The sequence below is a fragment of the Saccostrea cucullata genome, unplaced genomic scaffold, assembly GCF_032062105.1.
Source record: "Saccostrea cucullata isolate Sc308-1 unplaced genomic scaffold, CSIRO_AGI_Scuc_v1 ctg7820, whole genome shotgun sequence".
NCBI classification, from domain to species: Eukaryota; Metazoa; Mollusca; class Bivalvia; order Ostreida; family Ostreidae; genus Saccostrea; species Saccostrea cuccullata.
This window is the reverse complement of record NW_026926417.1, coordinates 1-22,800: the sequence shown is the minus strand read 5'-3', so window position 1 is coordinate 22,800 and position 22,800 is coordinate 1. Positions and strand designations below refer to the sequence as shown.

Genomic DNA, 22,800 nt, shown 5'->3' with positions numbered 1-22,800 from the left:
TTCTAGGCATGAATTTTTTGACTGAGATGTGAACCCCCCTACCTACTCCCGAAAAAAAAATTCTGGATCCGCACCAGTATTGGCAGTAACTGAATGTCACATCGACAAGGGGAGATAACTTCACAATATGAAATTCGTCTAGTGTGGCATGCGATGATCTTTGACCCTTTTTGAACTTTAACCTAATCGTTTGGGTTTTATTTTACCCCCCACCATACTTAAACTTGTACTTACCGACCTCCATAGGTCTTGTAAACTTCATGAAATATAAATCCAATTATAACACAAAATGAATTAATCCAATGCACACCATTCTGCAGTATGTTATAATGCTATTCCATTCGGAAAACCTTCGTGCCGTCGATTCCGTCACCTTATCAGATGAAGTGGGAATCGGCAGAGGTCTACCGAACGGAGTTTAATCTAAAAATATGATAATGGGTGACGCAACGTGATGTGATGTAGAATTCACATGTCAAGAACAAATTTTTAATTAATTCATAACAAACAATGTTTTAACAAAACTGTTCCATCTAGCCTATTCCAAAAAGTATGTACTGTGTGATTGTGGTGTCGAGGGGGGGGGGGGGATTAGTAAATTTAAAAAGGTCCTATTATGAGCAAAACATTTTTCAAAATCTAATTTACATGTACATCATTAATAGAATTCAAACTGGTATATAATGAATTAAGCATGTAAAATAAATATAAGAGGTTCTGAGTTATAGGTCACAGGGATAATTTCATACTCAATTTGATGAATACATGTAAATTACAGGCACGTAGCAACCGGGGGGGGGGGCTGCCCCCCTTTTTTTCCCAACATTACCTGTACTATAAGAAAATGTCCATTGAAAAGATGGTTGCCCCCCCCCCACACACACTTTTTACCACAGTATATACATAGCAAGGAAATATGGGAAAAAAATTGGAAGTGAAAGTAATTTTGCCTTGAAAAAAAGGTGGCCACTACCCCCCCCCCCCCCCCCCCCCCCCCCCGATTTCATTTTTTTTTCCTTGTTAATTTTTTTAGGTAAGTAAAAAAAATTTTCTCAGGTTGCCCCCCCCCCCACTTTCAAAAAGTTAACGATGCTACGTGCCTGAATTATATAGAATTATTTTTACTTTTTCCTTGGTAAGCCGCCCGTAGGATTGTGTATTTAGAGGCAAACACCTTAGTGCGGGTATTACTGTCTCATGACAGCATCTAGTTGTAATTATTTGTTGAAAAATTCATAAGAAATAATTAAACATATATTTTACTGCAAAAACAGCTTTGTGCGCAACCAGCATCGAAAAATAGGAATCTAACATTAACAGTACTGTATATAGTTCAAAACGGAAAAATTGATAGTTTTCTTCTATAAAAAAAAACCCTTCCACCACAAAATAAGACTCCTGGCTAAATCCTACTTGAATGAAGTTTGATTGCAGTTTTTGCAATTAATATAGATTAATCTGCATTGTAGAATCTAAATTCAATGTTAAGGACATACGCGACGTACCTTACTTACTAATAATTTTTCAAGATATTCTTAATTTAAGATTAGAGTGTCATCGAATGTTCGTAGAAAAAAAAATCAGCATGCATTGCCAGGAGTTTTGAAAAGATATTAATTGATAAAAATTCTTTTAAAATTCAAACAAAAAATAAACAAAAATTACTACACATTTATTTTCGATGTTTCGATTATCCAAACTTGTTTAAGAAGAAGTGTGCAACAGCGTATAAAGACATTAAAACGTAGCACATAGTTCATTCAAGTATTGGAACTCTTCAACTCCAGGGAAAAACACAATAAAGTTCAAACTACGTTGCGTATGTCCTTAAAACTTTTTGCAAAAATTATGCAAAATGTTAGAAATAAAGGTCAAGACCAATATCGACTCAAAAGCAGAGGATCGAACGTCCTTGGATGAAATAAGAAAATGATCTATTCCTCTGTACTTAATTCTTCAAACCTGAAAAATAATATGAATAGATAACATATATTATTGTATTTTGGAGGACCAGCAATAAGGATATGGAGATAACGAACAGTATTCAATCTCAAAGTCCATAAAACAATACAAATAAGAGCATAGCAAACAAGGACCTCCTTAACATCAGAGGTAGGATCATGTTCCATGGAGGAGTGAGCATTCCCTGCTGACCGGTCACTCGCCGTGTGCTCTTTGTCATGATCAGGAAATAACGGAAAAATCCGTCGTCAATTCAGTGTATAAATAATGAACTTACAATTAGTATGAAAAACGTCAGTCAGCATTTGATTCAATGAAAAATTGTATTTGCTGACAAGGTCATTGTATCGACCATAGAAGTTACGAAATGATGACTTTGTTTCTTGCGTATCGAATCAACTGAGATATATACACTCCGTATGCAGATCACGATGGTATATTGCTGCATAAGTTAGTTAAGCTGACGATAGAAAAGTTAAAGTCATCACGTTTATCATATAGCTTGGTTGTTAGATTACCATTAAGGTCTTTTTCAAGTAAAATATCCAAGTATGAAACAGATGTGTCAGACTCTGTGGTATCTTTTATCTCACGCTCCAAGGAATGGAAATCACCATTGTTAATTGACAATACGTCGTCGATATATCTTAATGTCGACTTGAAGGCCACAGCAAGTGTTTTCTTCTTTATACCCATCAGATTTACTATTTAACAAATGCCCAGTGTAGTTGGATGTTACGAATTCAAAATGCATTTTTTAAAATTTTAATTATATATCTTTGATGGAAAATTTTAAACTTTTCCTTGAGTTTCTTAAAACTGTAAAACTAACTAGAGACAAAAATATCTCTTTATGTTTAAGGTTGAATTGTATGAAAAACAAAAAAAGATTTTCAGCATCAATCTTCCTTAATTATGTGACTATATCCTACTATTACCTGTATATGGTATACATGTCATGGAATATGATAGCACCCTTGATGTTTAAGAGGTCCGTGTTCCCTCTGCTCTTGATATCTTTTTCTGTAATGGATGTTTGAGCTCGAATACTGTTCATTATCTCCATTCATGCGCCCTCCTTGCCCAGTTGAACTGCTAAAAAATGACAAAACACATAATATGTATATTGAAGTTGTAACTATAGTTTATTGATCAAAAATAAAGGTTTTGATAAATAAACAAAATGTAGTTACAGTAAGCATTAACAGAAATAGACAAATGAATTTTAAATATAAAATCATCTCTTATATACATTAATTTTATGATAAAAAGAATAGAACTGAAACTTTATATTAACTTTTGTATGTCAATATTCTATTGCCTAAATAGGTACATACAGTTTTCTTCATAAAAAACAAAATTAAAACAAGAATAAAACAGGTTAAATACCGAGAGTATACGAGGTCTTACATCATTTAACCCTGGCAAAGGTGGGGACAATCCTCCAGCACACTATCTAGTAGTAATGGAGATGAGGGAAGGTGAGTAAATATGGTTTAAAATTTCAAAAAAAAAATATTTGTTCGACTTCAGACTTAGGATAAAACAGAAAAGACGCTATCTCTCAGTCAATGAAGTAAAAGTAAAGTTAAGAGACTATATACAGGAAATTAACGAGAAAAAAAATGTGAGGCTCAACAAGGTTTACAAATGAATTGAATTGAAACATATGGAGATAACAAACAGTATTCAAGATCAAAAGTCCATAAAGCAATACAAAATAGTAGTAGAGCAAACACGGGCCTCAAAAATATCAGAGGTGGGATCAGGTGACATGGAGGAGTGACCATACTCTGTTGACTTGTCACATCCGCCGTGTGCTCCCTCTCACAATCGACAAATATCGAAAAAAATCTGTCGACGATTCATTGTGTAGATAGTGGCCTTACAATTAATATGAAAAACGTCAGTCAGCATTTGGCTCAGTGATGCATTGTGTTTGCTGAGAAAATCATTGTATTGACTATAGAACTTATGAAATGATGACTTTAAACGAGACTGCTGGTAGTCTCGACTCATCAACTTTTTTGACAATGATTTACCTCGTTTTACACGTTTTACAAATTTTATATACATAGAGCATAATCTTACGTATTAAATTAACTAAGAGATATAAAGTCTGTATGCAGGTGATGAAGGTACTTTGCTGCATAAGAAAGGGAAGTTCACTATATAAAAGTTAAAATCATCAAGTTTATCATAGAGTTTGGTTGCTAGATTACCATTAACGCCCTATCAAGTAAAATATCCAAATATGAAACAGATATGTCAGACTCTGTGGTATCTTTTATCTCAAGTTTACCGGAATATATCATATCGATATAAGTAAGAAAATTACAATTATTAATTGACAATACGTCGTTGATAAATCTAAATGTCGAGTTGAAGGCAAAGCAAGTTTTTCTTCTTTTCACGCATAAGATTGTGCACAAATTGGAGATAACAAAGAGTTTTCAAGCAAAAAATCCAGATTGCAATACAAAATAAGAACCATGCATTAAGATTTTTCAACAAGTCTGCTTCATGTGAATACAAACATAGGTTTGCCGATAAAGGGGCACTATTGGTACCCATGGAAATTCCAATAGATTATTGGAAGACCTGGTCACCTAACACAACACTGATATTATCAATCCGAAACTCAAGCATTTTTTCCGATGTCGACTTCAGAGTACTTTTTTTACAATCAGGATGTTTTTGACAAAATGATTTTGCAAATTACTTATGGCAAGGTAAGTAAATTTACGAGTTCCATTTTTATTGAAAAAGCAGCTGTCAATGATGTCGAAAAGCATGTTAATATGTATAAAGTTGAAAAGTCGAAGTTATTAAGCTGTTGATTTTGGTGAAATCGTGTGATTTCAAATTGCCCAAAAGTTCCTTGGAATTTTTAACTATCTACATCTGGTCGGTAGATTACCATTAACGCTTTTTCAAGTGAAATATCCAAATATGAACCAGATGTATCAGACTCTGTGGTATCTTTTATCTCAAGCTCACCGGGATATATCGCATCGATATAAGTATAGAAATAAGCATTGATAATTGACCATACGTCATCAATATATTTAAATGTCGAGTTGAAGGCCACAGCAAGTGTTTCCTTTTTTACGCATATGGTTTTGCACAAGCACAAAATCTGCCTTATGTGAATAAAAAAAGATGTTCAAATAACGGGGCACAATTGGTACCCATGGGAATTCCAATAGATTGTTTGAAGACTTGGTGTCCAAAAACCACATTATTATTGTTAATTGGAAAGTCAAGTATCTTCTTGATGTAACTTCTGAATACTTGTGTGTACAATCAGAATGTTTTTAACGAATATAATTTTTCAAATAGCCAAAGATATGATAAGTAAATTTACGAGTTCCAATCAACATCGTTTTATATAACAGTCAACATCACTTTATATAACAGTTAACATCACCTCATTATCCTGCTCTCCTCCTGAGCCAAATACTCTTCCATTGTTATAAGACAAACTAATGAAATCAAATATTGATAACAAAAAGATATTATCCACAACCATCAACAATGTAAGAAGGATATGGAGATAACGAACAGTATTCAAAAACAAAGTCCATAAAACAATACAAAATAAGAGCAGAGCAAATAGGGACTTCTAAAACATCAGAGGTGGAATCAGGTGCCATGGACGAGTGAGCATCCCCTGTTAGTCGGTCACACCCGCCGTGTGCTCATTGTCATGCTCGGAAAATAACGGAAAAATCCGTCGTCAATTCAGTGTATAAATAATGGACTAACAATAAGTCTGAAAACACGTCAGTCAACATTTGTCTCAATGGTAAATTGTATTTGCTGACAAGGTCATTGTAGCGACCATAAAATTTACGAAATGTTGATTTTAAACGAGACTGTTGATATTTTTGATTCATTAACTTGTTTGTTAATAATTTACCTCGTTTTAGAAACTGTCATACGTAGAGCATGCTCTTGGGTATCGAATCAACTGAGATATATTAGACTCCGAATGCAGGTGATGAATGTATATTGCTGAATAAGTTGACGATAGAAAACTTAAAGTCATCACCTCTATCATATAGCTTGGTTGTTAAATTACAATTGAATTACCATTAACGTCTTTTTCAAGTAAAAATCGAAGTATGAACAGAATTATCAGACTCTGTGGTATATCTCAGGCTCACCAGGATATATCGTATCGACGTAGGAATGGAATTAACCATTCTTAATGTACAATAGGTCGTCGATATATCTAAATGTCGAGTTGAAGGCCACAGCAAGTGTTTTCTTCTTTTAGCATAAGATTTTGCACAAATTCAGCTTCACATGAATATAAAAATAAGTCCGCTGATAACAAAGCGCAATTGGTACCCATGGAACTTCAATAGATTGTTGGAATACCTGGTCTCCAAAAACCACACAGAAATTGTCAATCAGAAACTCAAGCATCTCTTTGATGTCAACTTCAGGGTACTTGTGTGCAATCAGAATGTGTTTTAACAAAATAATTTTGCAACCGACCAATGACCAGGTAACTAAATTTACGAGTTCCAATTTTATTAAAAAAGCAGCTGTCAACGATATCAAAAAGCCTGGACTTTAATTTATCTTTGGGACTAACATATAAAATAATGACACCTAGGACTCCTTTTCTACAAAAATATTTTTTTTTCTACGGGTGGGGGTCATTTTTTGTCATTGAAAAATGACCCCCGGTCATTATTCGATGGGGGTCATTATTCGTCTTTACACCGGACACTATGACAGAACAAAAACCAGGAGGATTGCAACCCATTTCCCATTCTATATATGCCTTGGATTTTTCAAATTCTGATACTTCTTACATTCTTACCCAATTTCATATTTTTAAATTCATAGATTTCTAATTTCTAATTCGTCACCTTTTATTCGAAAAAAGTCTGCATCCTCGCTGGACTTTAATCTACGTCATATAATTGTATATATCACGATTTTTGTATATCATTTATGTATATGAATAGGTTTTATATCGTATTCCTATAAAATGATTATTCTAATCTTTTAACTTTTGGTGATCAAAACACCTGCCACTTTAACCTAGTTGTGTACAGACTAAAAACTTACTCCTACTCATGGGCTGACGTAGATTTCAGCATAAATTTATTCTTGACTTATATAAGTCTCTGAATTTTTGAGAAACTCAACTTAGTCCTCGGGTTTCAGTGCTGATTTAGTCCGGACTTAGCCTACGCTCGTAAACCTTTTTGAGATATCGGCCCCAGGAGTCTTAATTTTGTGTCCTTTCATCATCATGACATTGTGTAGCGCTTTATTATTTTTTTACTATAACATTGAAACCATGTTGGGTATTTGTAACCAGTCAGCAGACTGTTTTCACTCTTAAGGTTTAATGTGTGACAGTCCACCAGGTTCTGTGGCATTTTATATAACAGTCAACCTCATTTTATATAACAGTCAACATCACTTTATTTAACATTCAACATCATTTTAAATAACAGTCAACATCGTTTTATATAACAGTCAACATCACTTTATATAACAGTTAACATCACCTCATTATCCTGCTCTCCTCCTGAGCCAAATACTCTTCCATTGTTATAAGACAAACTAATGAAATCAAATATTGATAACAAAAAGATATTATCCACAACCATCAACAATGTAAGAAGGATATGGAGATAACGAACAGTATTCAAAAACAAAGTCCATAAAACAATACAAAATAAGAGCAGAGCAAATAGGGACTTCTAAAACATCAGAGGTGGAATCAGGTGCCATGGACGAGTGAGCATCCCCTGTTAGTCGGTCACACCCGCCGTGTGCTCATTGTCATGCTCGGAAAATAACGGAAAAATCCGTCGTCAATTCAGTGTATAAATAATGGACTAACAATAAGTCTGAAAACACGTCAGTCAACATTTGTCTCAATGGTAAATTGTATTTGCTGACAAGGTCATTGTAGCGACCATAAAATTTACGAAATGTTGATTTTAAACGAGACTGTTGATATTTTTGCTTCATCAACTTGCTTGTTAATAATTTACCTCGTTTTAGAAACTGTCATACGTAGAGCATGCTCTTGGGTATCGAATCAACTGAGATATATAGACTCCGAATGCAGGTGATGAATGTATATTGCTGAATAAGTTGACGATAGAAAACTTAAAGTCATCACCTCTATCATATAGCTTGGTTGTTAAATTACAATTGAATTACCATTAACGTCTTTTTCAAGTAAAAATCGAAGTATGAAACAGAATTATCAGACTCTGTGGTATATCTCAGGCTCACCAGGATATATCGTATCGACGTAGGAATGGAATTAACCATTCTTAATGTACAATAGGTCGTCGATATATCTAAATGTCGAGTTGAAGGCCACAGCAAGTGTTTTCTTCTTTTCACGCATAAGATTTTGACAAATTCAGCTTCATATGAATATAAAAATAAGTCCGCTGATAACGAAGCGCAATTATTTGTACCCATGGAACTTCAATAGATTGTTGGAATACCTGGTCTCAAAAACCCACACAGAAATTGTCAATCAGAAACTCAAGCATCTCTCTTGATGTCAACTTCAGGGTACTTGTGTGCAATCAGAATGTGTTTTAACAAAATAATTTTGCAACCGACCAATGACCAGGTAACTAAATTTACGAGTTCCAATTTTATTAAAAAAGCAGCTGTCAACGATATCAAAAAGCCTGGACTTTAATTTATCTTTGGGAATGCTTGTACATAAAATTGAAATTTCGTAAGTTTTTAAGCTGTTGAGTTTGGTAAATCTTTGTGATTTCTCATTTCTGATTGATGAGCATCCACATCTGATTCACACCACTTCTTGAATAGATACATACTTTTGTAAGGATTTTGTGAAGTTTCGGAGTCCTATAAATGAGTTAAAGTAGGTTTACCTCTTGTAGAATAAAATCTTAAAGTTCTTCTAAAATAAAATTTATATAATGAGCCTTACAATGTTGTTACCTGCTTTGTCGGCAGCAAACGGTACGTACTGATTATGTAATCTATCTTATTCTTTTTTCACAGATGGGTTATTGTATACAGAATGATTTTTTTTGACACTGCCCCTCAATCTTTTAATACGCGACTTTAACATGGATCTGATACATCTAATCCATTCTAAGAAGGTGTCAACGTCTTCATTTTCATCTCTGGCCCATCGTCTTGCGTAATTTTCAACAGAATTCTTAATGTTTATGAAATTCCGACGCCAGTTGAAGGATTAGGGTTCCCCATATTTAGGACCTTTTAAAATAAGTGATCTAAGGTCGTAATATTAATTATATTTACGTCACCTGTAATAACGTGTCCGGTAGGACTATAGTTATAGGGCGTAGAAGAACATAGAGTAAATAAAACCTGAATATCAATTCTTTTTTTTCTAAATTCATTGTTAATGTCCTTTTCCCTGATTCTTTAAACAAACCAGTGTAAATAAAACGACTCTGCAACTCTTCCATTCAAACTAAGATGTGACAGGGGTTCCGCCATGTATCATTTGACTAAAAACTTGTCCTTTGACATAATTCATTATAAATTCAATGTTAATTTGTCATACAAGTGCTACATACTTTGTGTATATGTATAAATCATATACATTTACATTTTATCATTTCGTGGAAATGTGTAGAGATACTGAAAATTTTGATTACCTTGTAATATATGCATTTAATTCTATGATCTGGGGTACATTCTACATGCATGAAAATTGAACGTAGATATGCCTAATGGTTTATATTATTTTGTGTTTTTATAAACATTCTATTTAATAAACCTGCTTATATGTTCAACATTTATTAATAATTTAATTTCACTTCTATCAAGCAATTTCATTGATTGAATCATTCAGAGGAACATATAATATTTTGTATAACATAACTTGCCTACGTCACAATGAGTAACGTCAAAAACGTATAACCCCGCTTGATATTACTTTTAAAATAATACTCAATTTTAAGCCTCTTTCTGGAGGAAAAATTGTCTCATTGTCTACACTGAACTTGAATTATGAGGACTGAAGTTTATTTCGAACTATATTATACGATATAACATAACTTGGTACAGTTTACCCATTTTTACAAACCGCTTCGCGGTTCATAAAGCGTAAACTGCCCCAAGTTATGTTATATCGCAAAAAAAAGTTGAAGTAAGCTTCATTCCTTAAATAATTGCTCAAAAAAGAACTGATAATTTTACAAATTTCTATTAAAAGAAACAGATAGTAGCTGTCCGTTGCACCAATCTACATCATTTAGTGAGATAAGTAAATTATACTAAAATATTGCTTATACTGTTTTAATTATAATCATTATGAAACTGATTATTTAAATTTTTTTTCATAATACATTAGTTTAATTCTAGTTGTTGTGTCTGATCATCATCACAGTCTGATATAATGCTTTATATCCTTTCCAGTGATACCATATCATGTAATGACTACCATACACTGAAGACCCTCCGTACTCTCCATTCAGGTTTGCGAAGGCGGCACAGTCTCTGTACCACCAGCCTCCGCGATATACTTTAGCACAGTTTTCGAAAATCCTGATGTCGTTAGGATTAAATTTGTCGTTGTCCTGGTTGTTCGTAGTAAATCTAGATCCGTTGTTATAAGTCAAACTGTCACCTGTAACAGAGAATTGATAACTTTATATTATCCAGATATCAATTAAAGTAGAACAATATTGTCTATTGAACAACTTCTAGATGACTTTAATTTGTTTCGTACAAATATGTATTATACCACGTATACATTATTTTTATCATATATTATACATTCTAGCAAAGAGATCGTATCAAAAAATTCTGAAACAAAGTCAAACTGTCACCTGTAACAGAGTATTGATAATCTAATATTATCCATATATTAATTAAAGTAGAACAATTATCCAAACCGCATTCGTGATTTTCCTGTCTATTGAACAACTTCTAAATGACTTTAATTTGTAACATACAAATGTGTATTATAAACATTATTTTTCTTATGTATCACACATCGTAGGTCAGGTCTTGTATCAAGCAATGATAAAATGCTAACATTAAAACATAATGAGGACACATTTACATGTAAATTGATTTCCTTTTTAAATGTATTTTTCTGGAGGGGGGGGGGGGGCTATAAATGTCTCCAAAATTAAATTTTTGTCTATAAAGAAACAAGTGTTCATTTTAAGTTAGGATGTCCTAACTTAAGATGTTCCTAAGTTACTGTCCCGATATATCTTATGATATATCCTTAGTTGATCTTAGGATATTCCCAACTTTTCCCTAAGTAATATCTTAGGAATAATCTTAGGACTGATCTTAAGGAAGTTTCATGAACATGCCTGCAGGCTAACATATTCAAAAATTTGTTTTCATCTGTAAACCTTTGCTGAGTGCGTTTTGTCCATATTTGTAATTTTAATGAAATAGTACTAATATTTTCCAAGTCTGCTTCATTTTCCAGTTCTTAGGGAGAAGAAATTCTAAGAGTTCTCCATTTTCTAAACTGTTGACATGATATTAAGTCTCCTCCAAAGAAAAAAATCTTTGTATCATCTGTCCTTAAAGGACCAGAAAACATTTTCATTTGTACCTAACAATAATGCCCAATGTATTCCTGTAGGAGAGAATTAAGGGATCAACATATTTGATCACACTCTAATGCACCACCTGTGTCAACGTAGCCGCCATTTTTTCAACATGTCAGATTTCAAGCCGATGGATATAGAACGTTATAAAATTCATATTAGTTAAAGCATATTAACCATACTTTTGAAAAAAGGTAGTTGATAATAGAATATGAAGAATTTTCATTTCTTTTCCCAAAATACTGAATTCTAAATACTTTTTGTAAGTTATTTAATATCTATCAATTTTTAATGACATTTTTTGTAATGATTGCCTTATTACAATGAATATTTTATTTAAATGGGGTTAATCTGTGTAGTCACTCATAGATTTTTTATATATATATATTTTTTAACCTATGTAAAAGTTTCATTAGTTTATGTCACCGGGTTTCTAAAACATGCTGATGGTCAACATTACTCACCTGAGAAGCTTTTTATGCAATCCCGTTTTTTACCAGATTTGCCCCTTGTAATACATATTGTGACCCAACCCTACCCCACTGATCATAATTTAGACAATTTGAAATCTACACTACCCCAGGAATGCTTCCACATAAGTTTCAGCTTTTCAAAGATTGTCCAAATATATTTCTATGTAAAACTTTGATTCCCCATTGTTGCCCCGCCCTAACCCCCCCCCCCCCCGGGTCATGATTTGAACAATTTAGCAATCAACATTACCCCAGGATGCTTCCACATAAGCTTCGAGTTTTATGAAACAGTGGTTCTTGAGAAAAAGATTTTAAAGATTTTTCCTAGATCCACATAAAACTTGGATTCCCCATTGTGGCCCTGCCCTACCCCTGGTGGTAATGATTTGAACAATTTAGAATCTACACCACCCCAGGATGCTTCCACATAAGTTTCAGCTTTTCTGGCACAGTGGTTCTTGAGATGAAGATTTTTAAAGATTTTTCCTATATATTTCTATGTAAAACTTTGATTCCCCATTGTGTCCCCGCCCAACCACCAGGGGTCATGATTTGTACAATTTAGAATCTACACTACCCCAGGATGCTTCCATATATGTTTCAGCCTTTCTGGCACAGTGGTTCTTGAGAAGAAGATTTTTAAAGATTTTTCCTGTATATTTCTATGTAAAACTTTGATTCCCGATTGTGGCCCCGCCCAACCCCCGGGGGTCATGATTTGTACAATTTAGAATCTACACCACCCCAGGATGCTTCCACATAAGTTTCAGCTTTTCTGGCCCAGTGGTTCTTGAGAAGAAGATTTTTTAATGAACCCACCCTATTTTTGTCTTTTCTTGATTATCTCCCCTTGTTAAGGGATTTGGCCCTTCATTTTAACAATTTAAATTTCCCTTCACTCAAGGATGCTTTGTACCAAGTTTGGTCAAAATTGGCACAGTGGTTCTTGAGAAGAAGTCGAAAATGTGAAAAGTTTACGGACGGACAGACGGACGGACGGACGACGGACGGACACAATGTGATCAGAAAAGCTCACTTGAGCATTCGGCTCAGGTGAGCTAAAAACTATGTTTGTCTACGGAATTTTGGGAAAATCTTTATATTAAAATGATGTTGTAGAAATTATGGCTTCTTTAATTTCAAGTTCACTGACATATATCGACTGTACTCCTACAAGTAGAGCCTCGGTTAACGTCCCTACGTTTCTTATATACCGTCTAAACTCGCCTATAAGTCGGTCCGCCTATACAGGTTACTCCTACAAGTAAGAGCCTCAGTCCCTACGCTCCTTATATACCTCGCCAATTTAAAAGTATCTCGCCGTGAACATCTAGCACGCTGGAGTAATATCGAATATATAAATTCATGCTCATCCCTGTCTTTCTTGGGGGAAAAAATGGTTTAAAATAGCATCCATTATCACTTAAATTTAATTAGGTTCGTACGAAAATTTACAAACGGACCTACCTGCAGTTCCTGAGAACTCGGACACAGTGAGTTTGTATTTAGTGTCCTCGTCCCCGACATAAAATGTGGAGTACTAAGCGTATGCTTTGTCACCATTAAATCTTTGTAGCTCAACCCGGAGTTCCTGATCATTGTTTTTTGTCAACTCATACATTGCGTCATTTCCTATAGAAATATTTTAAAAATATGTTAAATTCCAAATCCTTGAATTCCGACGCTACATTTTGATAGGCATCTTAATTATACTAATATTTAAATACTTATAAAAAATGTAGTTTGTAGACAGATCCCCAGATTCTTGTGTTTATTCTGACACTACATATAGATAGACACGTTATAATATTATTGTTGCATAAACTAAACTTACCGATCCAGTAGTTTTTAGAGGGATCCCCAAATCCTTGTTTATATTCTGACCACGTCCTGTAAAAATCTGTAGAACCGTCTTGTCTTCTTTGTATAGCCTTTTACAGATTAAATGATTTTTAATTCCTTTTGAATGTTTTAAAACGAACGTATTTTAAGACGTGAAGCGTAAATTTTATTTGAAAAACACAATTAGATTCTATGTTTCGTAAAAGAAAACATGTTAAAGCACTAAGTAACTTAATTTTCTAAGGACACGGAGTAGACTTCTTTGTCACTTTATAACAAGCTTAAGTTGTACTCACCGTCCACCACAGTAAACAGACCTTACTACTGAGACTCACACTCACCGTCCACCCTCCTCCATCAGTACTCATGTCACAGTAAACAGACCTTACTACTGAGGCTCATACTCACCGTCCACCCTCCTCAATCTGTAAACAGACCTTACTACTGAGGCTCACACTCACCAACAGACCAGTTACTACTGAGGCTCACACTCACCATCCACCCTCCTCTATCTGTACTCATGTCACAGTAAACAGACCTTACTACTGAGGCTCACTCTCACCGTCCGCCCTCCTCCATCTGTACTCATGTCACAGTAAACAGACCTTACTACTGAGTCTCACGCTCAACGTCCACCCTCCGCCATCTTTAATCATGTCACAGTAAACAGACTATACTACTGAGGCTCATACTCACCGTCCACCCTCCTCAATCAGTACTCCTGTCACAGTAAACAGACCTTACTACAGAGGCTTACACTCACCGGCCACCCTCCTCAATCAGAACATCAGTATTCATGTCACAGTAAACAGAATCCTACTGAGGCTCACACTCACCGTCCACCCTCCTCAATCAGAACTCCTGTCACAGTAAACAGAAATTCCTACTGAGACTCACACTCACCATCCGCCTTCCTCCAATAGTACTCATGCCACAGTAAACAGACCTTACTACTGAGGCTTGCACTCACTGTCCACCTTCCTCCATCTGTACTCATGCCACAGTCAACAGACCGTACTTCGGACTTCACACTCACTGTCCACCTCCTCCATCAGTACTCATGTCACAGTAAACAGACCTTACTACTGGGACTTACACTCACCGTCCACCCTCCTCCATCAGTACTCATGTCACAGTAAACAGACCTTACTACTGAGTCTCACACTCACCGTCCACCCTCCTCCATCAGTACTCATGTAAACAGACCTTAGTAAACAGACCATGTCACAGTAAACAGACCTTGAGGCTCACACTCACCGTCCACCCTGCTCCATCAGTACTCATGTCACAGTAAACATACCTTACTACTGAGGCTCACACTCACCGTCCACCCTCCTCCATCAGTGCTCATGTCACAGTAAACAGACTTTACTTTAGAGCCTACGAATATTCTGTATACACCATTTCTTCCCTTATAAGACGGGTATTTCCGTAAAATTTCCCAACAACTACCACAACTCATTGAAAGCGCTGCAAAATAAAATGTGTTTGGATTTTAAAGATTATTTATTTACTTGTATTCATGTTAACAATTTAGACTCCACTAGTAATCGATCACTCATTGATTAATTTGTTAATTAATTGTTTGTTGTCTAATATCTTCTGCTAACTGACAAAACCTGCGATGAATTCAAAATTTTGCTCAAGAATTATTATGTAGTCATTGCCACTCGATTATGGGGAATATATTCATTATTATTTTTATTTTACCGCGGTCAGTTTTCGTGGTTTATTGGTCGTGGTGGTGAGGGGGGGGGGGCTTATTGATTTAAATTCGAGGTAGTAAGATATACTAGAACGTGATTCTGACATTTCTTGGAGGATATGAAACGGTGAGTAACTTTATGCCTCGAAAAACAACAAGAAGTAAATATTTAATTGAAAATTTGTGATTTCACAGTATATGATCTTCTTATTTTAAATATTCAAGCAAAAATGGAACTTAAATGATAAAGAAATTGAATGCGTGAAGAAGTTTAAGATATCCGAATTTTCTGTGAATTTATACCGATTTTAAGAAAATATTTTATATATTTAAAATGAGTATTGTAAAGTTTGGATTCAGTTATAAAAATTTACAATATTACACGATAAAATGAAAATATTGGGGAGGGGTTGGTTTGATCAGTCTTTATTTGAAATCTTATATTTTCATAAAAAGGATAATTCTTCAATGTTTAAATTAATTAACTTCCATAAACTAGCTCCAAACTTAATATTAAAAATAGATAGAATTTACAATGATATTCTGTACCTTCTGACAAGGACTGGTTCAATTCATTCAGAACCCGCCGATTGTTGTTGATCGTTTCATTTACAGACACTGCAAAACTCTCGAACTTGTCCTCTATCTTCTTAATCTGTCTGGCGAGTAATTCCTCGCCACTGATCTGTAATGTCGCGTTCATTTCATTCATTTGATCTTGGAGAGCCTCCATTCCTTGACTAAGTCCTCGGTCAGTGTTTTCCAGAACCAGACTTTTATTTCGAAAGCTATCATCAAGTTCTTTTATTTTTTGGAAATTCTTGTTTACTTCTATTACACTGGATTTATTCAGAGTGTCTATTCTCTCCATTGTGCTTATGTCCGATGACTTCAACGTCTCTATATCTTTTCGAACATTTCTTTCCATTTGCTTTATGGTCTTATTTAATAAATCAAACTGTTTTTCAAAATCCGAATTTTTCAAGGCTTGTTTAAGATTTTCATCGTGGAGAGCTGAAGTCTTATTGTTCATTCTCTGATCCAGATTTTGAATTTCTTCCTTTGTCAAGTTACTATTGTCATTCACCGTCCCATATACCATCTTTAATTCCTCTCTAAGTTTGGCGTTTTCTTCCTCCATTATTCGGTTTCTAGTCTCCATATCCTGTAAATCCTTCGTCACTTCACTTAGCTTCGTCTTTATAAGTTGCTTATCGTTTTTGCTGTCTATTGCATCCATCACCAGACTTTGTATTTTTTGAACCATAGAGAAGCGGACCAGACTTTCCTGATTCAGAATGTCACGTAGGACGTTGGACGCTCTACCTGACACAGTACTGGGTAACAAACTATTATCGATAGAGGCTTTTTCAGGTAATGGTAATTGCCCAAAGGTCCCGCACACGTACATAGACAGTATTAAACTTAGTATTCGTTGACACTCCATCTTTGCCATAGGTTTTTGTGAATAAGAGGGAATTTTCTAGGTTTTATATTGTGTAGAACTGGGCGTAAGTTATCTAAGCGATGATTGACGCATTGAGATAAGTGTGTTTTTACCAAAAAGATGAAAGGTTCAATCTCTGTTAATTATGTACAGATTGAATTAACACATATCAAAGACGGGGTACATTAGTGAGGCATTTGTTGGAAATTAAGTTAATTTAAAGGGGGTTTGTGTTATGTTTTCAGTTTCTACTTTTTATGAAAGCATTTTAACCTGGATCTTAAATCACTAATACTTACGTAATAACCGAGTCAAACTAGTTCAATAATTCAGTTCCTAATTGAAATCATGTTTGTAGTCTTTTAAAGAGACCAGGTCTGTATCATGAATTCTTGTTTATAAATTAAAAGAACATTTCTCACAATTAGTTCGCATTAAACATGGTTTGGGAATTGCGAAACGAAGCTGTTGTATATCCTCAATATCTTCAAATGATCTCCCTCTCTCTCAACTACTTCCACAAATATCTTTTTTTATTTTAATAAACTTAGTATTTTCCGTTTCATCCTTTTAGCAAATGTCTACACTGCTTTTGTAATGTATCTTCATCTTTGAGAACCCCAAGTTTTGTAGTTATTACACGGTCATTGTTTTTTGATGGCCAAACTTTTATTTTCCACAATCTTCAAGATTTGTCTATGTTCTGAGGTTGCCTTTAATGGTGCCTATTTGACATCCATTCAAGGTTTCAATTTTCTCCAAATTTATGTTTTATTGTCATTTACTGACCAAGTTTGACATAGACCTCCTTCATTATACGGATTTATATCTCTAAATACTGTAAGCCTTTTTTAACCTTTAATTAATACGTTTCTTCTATCGTTTTCGCTGTTTGTAGCATTCATCACTAAACTTTATATTTTTGTACCATAGAAAAGCGCACCAAACTCTCCTGAGTCAGAGTGTGCCGTAGTATAGTACATGGAACCAGTTACTGTTTTAAGCAACAAAGCATTTTTTTCATAATCTTTGCTTTTAGATTAAGGTTTCAAGGCAAATAGAGTATTACGTGCAAGGAGAATATTAAGCATAGTACCTGTAGGATCCCCATCTTCGCAGTGGCAATTGATGAATAATGGGAATGCTTATATACAGAGTAGCACTGGGCGTTGATCGTCTAAAAAGTACAAATACCGGTTCATGTGTTGTTTTTCCAGATCTGCTGAAATGATGACTTGATAGTTGATATATAGACTTTTCCTCTAACAATGGATATTGCGTCTCAACTGAAGAGTACATTCCGACTCTATTTTCCAATGAACTTATTTAGTTACTGATCTCATGAGTTGCTTATCATATAAAGCAAGCCTCAAGGAAGCCTAAATCATAAACTCTCGCTTGTTTATTTAAAAAGAATATTTATACCATGTCACAGGCACCTGACGTTACTTATTTTCTTTAGTAAAAAGAAAATATATCCCTAATTTATAATGAACGTTTATTATTAGGTAGGGGTATATTTTTTATTAAAAGAAAATAAGTAACGTCAGGTGCCTGTGTCCCATGCAGATAAATTCATTTCAAATGATTTTATTTTTGGAAACTGGGAAAACTCTCAGTAAGAGATGAGCCTTCTTTACTTTTGTTTTATTCTAACAATGTAAAAATGTTAGCCACAAGAAAATTACGTTAACTGTTCTAAATTTCTTGCTCTTGGCATATTAATGCGCGACATAATAATCCTTACCCCCCAACTCCAGAGAAAACGATCTATCCAATGCTCCACGCGGGCGACTTTTTGATCAAGTCCTCACCAAGCGACTCTAGAGAAAACGTTCTAACCACTGGGCCACGCGGGCGACATTATGAACAAGTCCTTACTCCGCGACTCAAGAGCAAACGATCTAATTGTGTCCCACGCGGGTGCTTATAACGCATTGATATTTGTATTGTGTAATCTATACATACATTATCAATTACAGTAATCTTCATTAAAATATTTTAGAAGGTATAATTTCACTCTAGATTTATTGATTACTAACCCATTGACTAAATTTATCAGACTATATAGATACCTTTGAATGTAGAATCAACAACATTTTATTCTTACTGCGCGTTAGAAGTTTATTTACAAATTCTTAAAATACGTCACATGATAGCAGTCTTAGTGACACGTGAATATCGTGGTTTGTATTGATCAAAATTATGATATTGTGGAGAAATTTAATTATAATAATTTGTCACTGACAGCGTAAAAAAAACCATTCCATCTATCTAAATATATATATATATATATATATATATATATATATATATATATATATATATATATATATATATATATATATATATATATATATATATATATATACCCTGTCAGATTTTCTATTAGGATTTCCTGTAAATTAAATGCTTAACTACTTTTCAGGTCAGTTTTTCTTATCTCTTTTAGAGTCCAGTGTTTACTCAGCTCCCACTTTGTAATGTTTCTATGTACTTTAGGGCTTGATTACTTTGCGCTATCTTCTCATTTTTCATTGAATTGAAACACATTTCAAGTGTTGGTCAATTTCTGAAAAAAAGTTCAAAGTGCGTTAAATTTAAATCACACGCAACGCACTTTGAATGTTTTTGTTAAAGTGCGTTAAGAGTGTACATAAACATTTTTACCATGGGGACATTTAACGCACTTTGAAAAAATATATGCATAAAATTAAAAAAATTAGACTTAGATTTTAGAAATTGAGAGAATCAATTTGTAATGATTATATCTTTAGAAGAACTTTTTAATTTAATGAATACATTATTCATTTAACCTCTCTGAGAGCAAGGAAAAGACGAGAAGAGGGTCTCTCAGTCACCTCTCTTTTTTAATACATCGTACATAGCCGTCGGTAGCAAATTGAAAGTGAACCCCTTCCCCCAAGGTAAGCCTCAATTTTCAATGTCTATATTATGTATATCTCTGCTAAACATGTGTGTGCCTAATTTCCCCTACCCATGCCTACAGTACACCCAAATATTTGATTTTGTCTGACTGGTATGACGTTGAAAACTTTCAATAAATTTTAGTTGACATAAAATGCATGCAAACGGGAAAAAATTAAGTACAGTAAAGCATTTAAGAGAAAAAAATTTCAAAGTATGGAAAAATCAAAATCGCTTACTTTCACATCCTGAAGTGAACTTATCACCGAAAAGTTTTCAAACGGGTTCAATTATTTTTCATACCTAAGATTTACATACACATTTTTTCAAAGTGCGTTAATATGGTCGATATAAAATATTTTTTTTCAAACTGCGTTGACTTGGTCCAAAATTTAACGCACTTTGAAAAAAAAAAAAATTAGAAGTGCAGTTTTTCAAAGTGCGTTGTAACAAGGCACACATTGCAAACTTGTCCTCTAAGTTTCCTATTGCTAGCTATAAAAGAAATAATTGCCTTCTAAGATTTATATTATAAAATGTTATAATTCATTGTAAATTTAGTATCAGTTTTTATTAAACAATAGAGAAAGAGCTGAAGAACATGATTCTATATATTATTATTACTTATATAACTTAAGATATCATAACTGGATATTACTTCTTACAAAATAATTGATCACGGAGAATAATATATATCTTAATTCAAAAATGCTTCACATTTACAAATGTAAACAAAATTAACAAATTTTGGGGGAAATACGTTACTTGCATTAGAAATTACTACAGGTTTTATTCTATAACATTAATTTATACACAGAATTCAAAATGTAATTAAACAATAAATAATTTCTTTGCAATTGGTTGTTAGTATGCGAATTGATGTTGTGGCTGTTTCAGAATGAATACATAACCCGCTTAAATTTACACTTTTTTTATTTATATTTACATGTATGAAAGAAAACATTCAAAGATTTTTGAATATGTAAAATACTGTATTATGGACCTATATGTCTTAATATTATTACACCTCTCGTTTTTTTGCCACACATAGGCTCCGGTGTATCATGTGACTCAATAAACATAACTTAGTCTGTCGACATGCTTTTTAGTGATGATTCAAAAATATACATGTATCTAGTTAATATTTCTTATCATCATCCTAGTCTTTTTCAGCGCTTCGTGTCTCTTTTTCCAGCTATACCATACCGGGTGTTTAGCACTTGTCACATTAGAATTGACGTACTGCCCGTTAAGGTTTGAGCTGTGACAGGCCTTGTACCACCAGGCTCCGTGATATGTTACAGCACAGTTTCCACCACTCCAATCGTTGTCCTGGTCTTCAGTGGTAAAATTCATTCATTGTGACCAGTGAACATGTCACCTGGAATGGGATATTAATAACAGTAAAGTTTACTGATGCAATTGTTTTTTTAAGATATTCATGTAATAAAAATATCAAAAAATTTAGTAAAATATCGTCCTATGATTGATTGATTGAATATTGTTTAATGTCCCTCTGAATTTTTTACGCTATAACAGGAAGACTGACCATATGCCGTTGAAGGGCTTCAAATTTAGACCTATATTCGGCACTCAGGGCCATTGAGCGGTGAGGGTTTTTTATCGTGTCAGCGCCTACCGTGACACCGGACCTACGTTTTTAAGGTCATATCCGAAAGACTCGTTACTTTCACTTTTAGTGCCGAGAGCTTGGCGAAGGAACAATCACTACATTTGTTTACGTCTTAGGTATGACGCGGCGCCCCGAGCGAGAATCGAAACCGGGCCTCCCGTTCACAAAGCGAACGCTCTACCAATAGGCTTCCATGATCGATTAATATCGTACTACGTATTTCACAGTTTTTCAAAGTGCTTTGTAACAAGGCACACATTGCAAACTTGTCCTCTAAGTTTCCTATTGCTAGCTATAAAAGAAAGAATTTCCTTCTAAGATTTATATTATAAAATGTTATAATTCATTGTTAATTTAGTAAACAGTTTATCAAACAATAGAGAAAGAACTTTCTGAAGAACATGATTCTATATATTATTATTACTTATATAACTTAAGATATTATAAGTGGATATTACTTCATCAATTTTTATCATATCAACTTCTTACAAAATAATTTATCACGGAGAATAATATATATTGTAAGAATAGGGCTACGATGTATTTATTGTTGACACTTATACTAGAATGTACTTGTACATTATTTCACTTTTGACATCGCCCCCGAAAGTTTGATTGGCGCTGTTTGTTTATGCATGCATGTTTTGTTGTTACGAGTATAAAAGATGTGTTAAATAATTTGTTTACTGGGTAAAGATCACTATTATTTATAATTACCTGTAATCCACTATTTATACGTATTTTGCTTTATTGTAAGGACCACATGTTGTTGATTCTTTTAGTAATGGCCGACCCCAGAATGCAATGCGGTATTTGTTTGAAGTTTAACGAGCGCTATTTGTTGATTATTTATTGTTAATTTATTGTAAATTCTTGAATAGACATTTAATGATACTAGAAGTAAGTAGACTTAAGAAATTAATGTTATTTCTATTTTTATTATTTTCTCGTAAGTGTGAGAATTTGATGTGGGAACTAGAGCATCCCGTTACGTTTATCATTGGTTGGTGTAATTTACGCGACGCTTTTCATTGGTCGCGTTTCATGATGTCATTTTACTACGTATATAACGAAGAGTTGAAGCAGACAACTGGGATTTTGACTGTTTTTGAGTTCTAGAAAGGTGTGTTATTTGAGTTTGTTAATTTTATTACATTTATTACGGGATTAAGACTTTAGAATATTGGGATGGAGTTGGTCATGGTTTGTTATAAATAAGTAGGTTTATTTAC

At 34.0% G+C, this 22,800-nt stretch overlaps 1 protein-coding gene across 1 annotated transcript; it reads right to left on the bottom strand.

The window, feature by feature from the left end:
• Positions 1-10,149: 10,149 nt before the first annotated feature.
• On the bottom strand, positions 10,150-17,086 carry LOC134271642 (angiopoietin-2-like). Its single transcript, XM_062753855.1, has 5 exons — positions 16,110-17,086; positions 15,180-15,325; positions 13,848-13,944; positions 13,481-13,645; positions 10,150-10,594 (listed from the first exon to the last, which is right to left on the bottom strand). Exons 1-4 carry the CDS (start codon positions 17,014-17,016, stop codon positions 13,554-13,556), a joined length of 1,242 nt encoding a protein of 413 aa, XP_062609839.1. The 5' UTR covers positions 17,017-17,086; the 3' UTR covers positions 10,150-10,594; positions 13,481-13,553.
• Positions 17,087-22,800: the final 5,714 nt, after the last annotated feature.

Bases quoted from the DNA above. Each gene is read 5' to 3' on its own strand.
- LOC134271642 (XM_062753855.1), bottom strand. From the start codon at position 17,016: ATGGCAAAGATGGAGTGTCAACGAATACTAAGTTTAATACTGTCTATG. The intron at 15,326-16,109 runs GTACAGAATATC...TTTATTTTGCAG, and splicing joins GAACCAGTCCTTGTCAGAAG to CGCTTTCAATGAGTTGTGGT. The intron at 13,945-15,179 runs GTGAGTGTGAGC...AATCTGTAAAAG, and splicing joins CTGATGGAGGAGGGTGGACG to GCTATACAAAGAAGACAAGA.